Below are 8,619 nucleotides of genomic sequence, written 5' to 3' on the forward strand. Positions count from 1 at the left end.
AATTCAATTCAAATTTATTTGTATAGCGCTTTTCACGATACATATCGTTGCAAAGCAGCTTTACACCAAATTGACATTTTTACTATATATGTAGTAGTAGCTTGATGTACATATGGTAGAGATGTCTGGTAAAGATCAATTAATGACGTAATCAAACAGACAAAGAACACTATAAATTTGTAGCAGAATTTGGTAGTGCTGTATGTTTTCAGGGTTGGCATCAGGGTTGGCATCATCTGAAGTCCTCTGAAGGGTTGGCATCATCTTTTCTTAAGTGTTCTGGATCCACACTGGAGCTTGTGAATTCCTAGTTACCATGGGATGTCAATCCCATGGCAAAAACAGAGAACAAATAGGAACATAATTAGCGTAGCTGCTGTTCAAACTAAGAAAAGGAAGGTTTGTTAAACCAGAGCTAAAAGATTAAAATGAACATTTGATCAGATATAGCTGCAGAAAAAGTTTATGAGATGCATTATTTGAATGCTTGGCTAAAAAGATGTGTCTTTAATCTAGATTTAAATAGAGAGAGTGTGTCTGAACCCCGAACGTTATCAGGAAGGCTGTTCCAGAGTTTGGGTGCCAAATGTGAAAAAGCTCTACCTCCTTTAGTGGACTTTGCTATCCTAGGTACTACCAACAGTCCAGAGTTTTGTGACCTTAGGGAGCGTGATGGATTGTAGCGTGGTAGAAGACTAGTTAGGTAGGCAGGAGCTAAACCGTTAAGTGCCTTATAGGTAAGAAGTGCTATTTTGTAGCTGATGCGGAACCTAATAGGCAGCCAGTGCAGAGACTTTAAAATTGGGGTAATATGATCATATTTTCTTGACCTGGTAAGGACTCTAGCAGCTGCATTTTGGACTATCTGTAGCTTGTTTATTGAAGATGCAGGACAACCACCTAATAGTGCATTACAATAGTCCAGTCTAGAGGTCATGAATGCGTGAACTAGCTTTTCTGCATCAGAAACAGGTAACATGTTTCGCAGCTTGGCAATGTTTCTAAGATGGAAGAATGCTGTTTTTGTAACATGAGAAATATGATTTTCAAAAGACAAGTTGCTGTCTAATATAACACCCAGGCTTTTGACTGTAGTGGAAGTAACAGTACATCCGTCTAGTTGTAAATTGTAAGTCAAAAGATTCTGTGTATTGTTTTTAGGTCCAATAAGTAATATCTCTGTCTTATCTGAATTTAATAGCAGAAAATTGTTGGTCATCCAATCTTTTACATTTTTAACGCACTCTGTTAACTTTGATAATTCAGAAGTTTCATCTGGTCTTGTTGAGATATATAGTTGAGTATCATCAGCATAACAATGGAAACTAATCCCGTGTTTTCTAATAATATTACCAAGGGGCAGCATGTATATTGAAAATAGTAGAGGACCTAGAACAGATCCTTGTGGCACTCCATACTTTACTGGTGATAACTGAGATGACTCCCCATTTAAATAAACAAAGTGGTAGCGATCAGACAGGTAGGATCTAAACCATTTTAAAGCCTGCCCTTGGATACCTGCATAATTTTGTAGTCGATCTATTAGTATGTCATGATCTATAGTGTCAAACGCAGCACAGACATGTTTCTTCTGTTTCCTGTTTTTTCATTTCTTTTTATTCTCTATTTTATGTTTTGGAATTTGTCCATTGCACAGAACTCAGAAGTGTTGTCTGAAATCTTTGTTACTACTACTCTTGTTTTGGTGGAATGCTATTCTTTGTGGCATGAGAGCTTTACGATTTTCTCAAGCGGCTTTCCATTCTGTCATCGGCTCTTTTCTAGTCTACAATCTAGTGTGCGCCGCACTGCATAAGAGCGAAGTTTACACTTGCCAGAAAAGATCTTTGTACTAAAAAGAATGCTGAGAAATGTCAGATTAACAAGAACCCAATCCTTTCTGCCAGGACTTCTCAGGGTGGGCTTCTGACTCTCTCGAATTTGAGAGATTTCACCGTTCTTAATTTCACTAATCGCTTTGATAAGCCTGTCTAATTTCACTGAGCGACCAGAAGTGTTGCATATGCTTGTTGCATCATGGCTTTTTTGTACTGACCAGTATTTCCTGCTTGATTAGAAAAAAAAATACGGTCATCTCGGTTCATTTCATCTCACGTGGCTTTAAATCTGCTGTTACTTTGTGAGTTTTTGTATTACGAAATTCTCTTTTCTTGCAATTTGAGATATCTTTCAAAAAAATCTTGCTGTTATGTTTTTTTTTTTTCTTTTTTTTAGGTAATTATGTTAAGTAACTTATTTTGCTTGTACAAAAAGTTGATATTTATTACCATTGTACATATGCCCTTATTTTTTATATATGTATATATCAACAGAAAATAAAAGTAGAGAACAGTTCACATCCTGTAGGTCTTATTTGAGTGTTCAGTTGACTTTGAAATGCCATTGAAATGTCAGGTGCTACATTTGCCTAATGCAAAATACCTATATAGAGGTTTTTAAAATGCTTCTGCTAAAAATATTTCAAGTCCGTGTATTGCAAACCTCATGGAGTCCAGACACAACACTTGGACAACAACCAAAAGTGCAGTCTCTGCTGCTTACCGTCTATATTTTGCTCTATCGTACTGTGCATCTGAACACCCTCACAGGTACAGGTGACCGAACAAAAGCAGCTTTTACACCAAATTGACATTTTTACTATATATGTAGTAGTAGCTTGATGTACATATGGTAGAGATGTCTGGTAAAGATCAATTAATGACGTAATCAAACAGACAAAGAACACTATAAATTTGTAGCAGAATTTGGTAGTGCTGTATGTTTTCAGGGTTGGCATCAGGGTTGGCATCATCTGAAGTCCTCTGAAGGGTTGGCATCATCTTTTCTTAAGTGTTCTGGATCCACACTGGAGCTTGTGAATTCCTAGTTACCATGGGATGTCAATCCCATGGCAAAAACAGAGAACAAATAGGAACATAATTAGCGTAGCTGCTGTTCAAACTAAGAAAAGGAAGGTTTGTTAAACCAGAGCTAAAAGATTAAAATGAACATTTGATCAGATATAGCTGCAGAAAAAGTTTATGAGATGCATTATTTGAATGCTTGGCTAAAAGATGTGTCTTTAATCTAGATTTAAATAGAGAGAGTGTGTCTGAACCCCGAACGTTATCAGGAAGGCTGTTCCAGAGTTTGGGTGCCAAATGTGAAAAAGCTCTACCTCCTTTAGTGGACTTTGCTATCCTAGGTACTACCAACAGTCCAGAGTTTTGTGACCTTAGGGAGCGTGATGGATTGTAGCGTGGTAGAAGACTAGTTAGGTACGCAGGAGCTAAACCGTTAAGTGCCTTATAGGTAAGAAGTGCTATTTTGTAGCTGATGCGGAACCTAATAGGCAGCCAGTGCAGAGACTTTAAAATTGGGGTAATATGATCATATTTTCTTGACCTGGTAAGGACTCTAGCAGCTGCATTTTGGACTATCTGTAGCTTGTTTATTGAAGATGCAGGACAACCACCTAATAGTGCATTACAATAGTCCAGTCTAGAGGTCATGAATGCGTGAACTAGCTTTTCTGCATCAGAAACAGGTAACATGTTTCGCAGCTTGGCAATGTTTCTAAGATGGAAGAATGCTGTTTTTGTAACATGAGAAATATGATTTTCAAAAGACAAGTTGCTGTCTAATATAACACCCAGGCTTTTGACTGTAGTGGAAGTAACAGTACATCCGTCTAGTTGTAAATTGTAAGTCAAAAGATTCTGTGTATTGTTTTTAGGTCCAATAAGTAATATCTCTGTCTTATCTGAATTTAATAGCAGAAAATTGTTGGTCATCCAATCTTTTACATTTTTAACGCACTCTGTTAACTTTGATAATTCAGAAGTTTCATCTGGTCTTGTTGAGATATATAGTTGAGTATCATCAGCATAACAATGGAAACTAATCCCGTGTTTTCTAATAATATTACCAAGGGGCAGCATGTATATTGAAAATAGTAGAGGACCTAGAACAGATCCTTGTGGCACTCCATACTTTACTGGTGATAACTGAGATGACTCCCCATTTAAATAAACAAAGTGGTAGCGATCAGACAGGTAGGATCTAAACCATTTTAAAGCCTGCCCTTGGATACCTGCATAATTTTGTAGTCGATCTATTAGTATGTCATGATCTATAGTGTCAAACGCAGCACTAAGATCAAGTAAAACTAGCAGTGAGATGCAGCCTTGGTCTGACGCAAGAAGCAAGTCATTAGTGATTTTAACAAGTGCAGTTTCTGTGCTGTGATGGGGCCTGAAGCCTGACTGAAATTCTTCATAGATATTATTTTTTTGCAAGAATGAGCACAGTTGAGCACATATAACTTTCTCTAAAATTTTAGACATAAATGGAAGATTAGAAATGGGTCTATAATTTGCCAGTTCACTAGGGTCTAGCTGTGGTTTCTTAATAAGAGGCTTAATAACCGCCAGCTTGAATGGTTTAGGGACGTGACCTAAAGATAACGATGAGTTGATAATATTGAGAAGCGGTTCTTCTGCCACAGGTAACAATTCTTTTAGTAATTTAGTGGGTACGGGATCTAATAGGCATGTTGTTGGTTTAGACACAGTGATGAGTTTATTTAACTCTTCCTGTCCTATAGCGGTAAAGTACTGCAGTTTTTCTTTGGGTGCGACGAAAGAAGTTGACATATTAGATGCAGTATAATCTACATTGGTTATTGTATTTCTGATGTTATCTATTTTATCAGTGAAGAAATTCATAAAGTCATTGCTATTAAACTGTAAAGGAATATTTAGCTCAGGTGGTGTCTGGTTATTTGTTAATCTAGCCACTGTGCTAAATAAAAACCTTGGATTGTTTTGGTTATTTTCTATGAGTTCGCGGAAATGCTCAGCCCTAGCAGCTTTTAAAGCCTGTCTGTATCTGGACATACAGTTTTTCCATGCAATTCTAAAAACTTCCAAGTTAGTTTTTCTCCATTTGCGCTCAAGATTGCGAGTTTCTTTTTTGGGATTGGGTATTACTATTGTACCATGGTGCAATACGTTTTTCTCTAACTTTTTCAATTTGATGGGGGCAACAGCTTCTAACGTATCGGAGAAGATGGTGCCCATATTGCTAGTCATTTTGTCTAGATCCTGTGTATTAAGGGGTACACAGAGCAGTTGAGATAAATCAGGCAGGTTATTTGTGAATCTATCTTTGGTGGCTGGAACAATAGTTCTGCCAAGACGATAACGCGGAGCCCTACAGTTAATATCAGTGATACGCAGCATGCACGATACAAGGAAATGGTCAGAAACATCATCACTTTGAGGTACGATATCTATATCAGTAAGATCAATTCCATGCGATATAATTAAATCTAGCGTATGATTAAAACGATGAGTGGGCCCAGTGACATTTTGCTTAACTCCAAAAGAGTTTATTAGGTCAGTAAACGCAAGTCCTAACGCATCATTTGTATTATCAACGTGAATGTTAAAATCTCCGACAATTAGCACTTTATCAAAATTAACCAATAGTTCCGAAAGGAATTCTGCAAATTCTTTTAGGAAATCTGTATATGGCCCTGGCGGTCTATACACAGTAGCTAAAACAAGAGATAGGAGAGATTTCTTTTGCATATCTGGCAGAGTAACATTAAGCAAAAGTATTTCAAATGAATTAAACCTGTATCCTGTTTTCTGAGTAACATTGAAAATATCACTATATATTGTTGCACACCACCACCACGACCACTCTGACGGGGCTCATGCTTATAGTAGTAGTTTAGTGGAGTAGACTCATTTAGACTAATATAATCATTAGGTTTTAGCCAGGTTTCAGTTAAGCAGAGTACATCAAAACTATTATCTGTGATCATTTCATTCACAATAACTGCTTTGGGTGCAAGTGATCTAATGTTTAGGAGCCCAAGCTTTAAAAATGGTTTCTGTTCGTGTATTTTGCTTTTTTCTGGTTTAATTACGATCAGATTTTTTCTAGATCCTACATTAAATTTACGTTTTGACCTCACTATTCGAGGAACAGACACAGTCTTTATAGATTGGACAGTGCAACTACTATCATTTAAGCGTTCAGAACAAAAGCCATCGTAGCAATCATATAAGAATGTACTCACTAGTCAAATGGAGCGTAGCGTCCTGGAGATGTTGTCCGACAGCAGCTCCGCTCCGACTCTGCTGGGGTGCAGGCCATCAGCACGGAAAAGCCTAGGACGCTCCCAGAAAAGATTCCAATTATTAACAAAGAGCAGTTTCTGTTCTTTACACCATGTCAATAACCATTCATTTAGAGCAAGAAGTCTACTGAACCTTTCGTGCCCACGTCGATACGTGGGAAGGGGTCCTGACACGATGATCCTCGTCGTGGGCGACGTGCTGCGAACCGTCTCGATCAGGCTGCTGAAGTCCCTCTTCAGAACCTCCGTCTGCCGCAGCCTGGTGTCGTTCACCCCCGCGTGCAGGACGATCGCGCCGACGCTCTCGCCGTCCTTCAGGATCGCGGGTATCTGCGCAGAAACATCGAGAACGCGAGCACCAGGAAAACAGTGGGTGTGGACTTTACCTTTAGCTAAAGTAGCACGTACGTACCGGACAATGGAGTCTCCGACGATCACAGCGTCGCGTTCCGTCTCGCGGAGGGGAGCGAAGCGGTTCCGGGTGGAGATCTCGAAGACCGGAGGCGGCGGAGGGGGCGAGGTCCTCGGCCGGGGCCTGGCTCGCGTCTTCCGCTGCTGCTGCACCCAGGGTCCGTGGTGTCCCGGCGCCGGAGTGAAGGACATCTGGGAAGATCGCGTCCAGGGTGCACGGGAGCTGTGCAGAGAAGCACACGGAGTAGAGGTGGTCAGAGTGTTAGTATCACGCTGTATACTCACCCGGGAGGACTCCAGAGCGGCCCTCCGCTCTCTCAGCTCCGTCTGCCGCACCAACAGCTCCTGGATCTGCTTCTCCACGGCCTCCAGCTCGAGCTGCAACGAGTGCAGCTCGAACGTGTCCTCACCTGCACTCAAAGGTGGACACAAATTCGCCATTAAAGCAAGTAACAGTGAGTAAACAATGGAAATGTGTGTAAGCAGTGTGTAAACAATGCAAGCAGGATTAGCGGCAACCACGCTGGTGCTGCTAACGGGCTATAAGCTAGCGACTCCGGAAATCAAAACAAAACTAGTGATAACAAAGCAATCCGGATGTTTTAGTTGTAGAATACAATAGGGTATATTCACACGTTATAAGAAACAAGAATGATTGTGTATAAAATTGATTTTGAATTGAAAAACAGACAATAAGAAATTAACTCGACGGAGCTCAAACTCTAAGCGTGTTTATTTAAATAAATAAAAGTGTCCTGTCGACGTAAAGATTATCGTTACTGAATCACATTCTGTTTATACTCTGTTCATTTATTTAACCAGAACAGGTTTCACAGGAACTGTGAGAACTGGCATTAATTATACAAAAGAAAATGTTCTCAGCATTTACTCACCCTCATTTTTCCACATCCATATGACAAAACAAGACCAAAATGTTGCTCTTGTGTATCATTAGAATTCATAACTCTTTCACATTTTGGCAAATTGGTGGTGGTTGAATTCACATTTGTACAATTTCATTCATACACTTTTGTATATTTAATATCATGAGCTGTTTTCAGAATTTTTCTCTTAACTTTTTCCTCCTACAACCCCAGAGGTCTCTAGACCCCCTTTTAAATCCACTGCTCTAACCAGTTATTAGTGAGCATATTCAGCCAAAAAATGTATAAAGCTCATAAAGACAAAAACTGATTTGGTGTGACCCTGTAAAGTCCTTTAACAACCTCCCCAGGCCCATTCTGGCCCTGTTACCTTGAATCATTTGCTAGCTTTCCAAGGTGTATCTGCAGAAAATCCAGCCAAACACTTGGCTCAGGCAGACTGACCTCACACCACTGTTTGCCAAGCTCTCTGCAGAAATCCAGCGCTCCGGAGGGAGTGTAGGTCTGAAATCTCCTTCAGGCTTGTTGTCAGAATGCACCATCTCCCACCACAGTCCTCATTGTTCCCCATTACACACCTTGCAATAACTACACGCAACTGCCACAAGACAAACAATGTTATTTTAGAGGCCTGGAGTTTGACGTTATAACATCTTAGTGATGATGATCAGCATTAGAGTTTGCAACTACTTTACCTGCTCTCCAGTCAGCCCTAGCTGTCATGCCAGTTTCAGACTCACCTGCAATGGTTTTATTCTTGGTGGCTGCTGGTTGACGCAGCAGATACAGCGCTCAGTCGCTTCCAAAGCTTCTACAGCTTTCTAAGACTGTCACAGCTAGCACTGAAGAGATGCATGGCATTTTAAAAAAATAACACTGTGCTTACTGGTCTCCTATAAACATTTTATATGAGATTAGTTGCATAATTAATTTGCGTGCATGCGATGCCTCTTCAGGTAGTGAAATCTAGAGATTTCTTTCAAGCACCTAATCAAAGGCTTCATCACAGCATGCATGTTATTTGAGCACTGAAACATGTTTATTTGCTTTCATTCACATGAAAATTTAATTAAGTTGCCTACCATATTTTTTCATCACTTTAAATGATGACAGCCTACGCTGGACCTTAGCTGGGTTAAGCTAGAAGTAGCTGGTTTTAGCTGGTCTCCCAGC

General features: G+C 39.9%; 1 protein-coding gene across 2 annotated transcripts; it reads right to left on the minus strand.

The window, feature by feature from the left end:
- Positions 1 to 262: 262 nt before the first annotated feature.
- LOC127165260 (uncharacterized) lies at positions 263 to 7,287 on the minus strand. 2 transcript variants are annotated; one of them, XM_051109674.1, is made up of 2 exons: positions 6,092 to 7,287; positions 263 to 307 (listed from the first exon to the last, which is right to left on the minus strand). In XM_051109674.1, the coding sequence occupies exon 1, from the start codon at positions 7,001 to 7,003 to the stop codon at positions 6,095 to 6,097; it is 909 nt and encodes a 302-aa protein (XP_050965631.1). In that variant the 5' UTR covers positions 7,004 to 7,287; the 3' UTR covers positions 263 to 307; positions 6,092 to 6,094. The 2 variants fall into 2 exon arrangements, with proteins under 2 accessions (XP_050965631.1, XP_050965630.1); XM_051109673.1 differs by lacking the exon at positions 263 to 307 and adding an exon at positions 2,839 to 2,883.
- Positions 7,288 to 8,619: the final 1,332 nt, after the last annotated feature.

Source organism: Labeo rohita, chromosome 5 (assembly GCF_022985175.1).
Source record: "Labeo rohita strain BAU-BD-2019 chromosome 5, IGBB_LRoh.1.0, whole genome shotgun sequence".
Taxonomy (NCBI): domain Eukaryota; kingdom Metazoa; phylum Chordata; class Actinopteri; order Cypriniformes; family Cyprinidae; genus Labeo; species Labeo rohita.

Bases quoted from the DNA above. Each gene is read 5' to 3' on its own strand.
- LOC127165260 (XM_051109674.1), bottom strand. From the start codon at position 7,003: ATGGCGAATTTGTGTCCACCTTTGAGTGCAGGTGAGGACACGTTCGAG.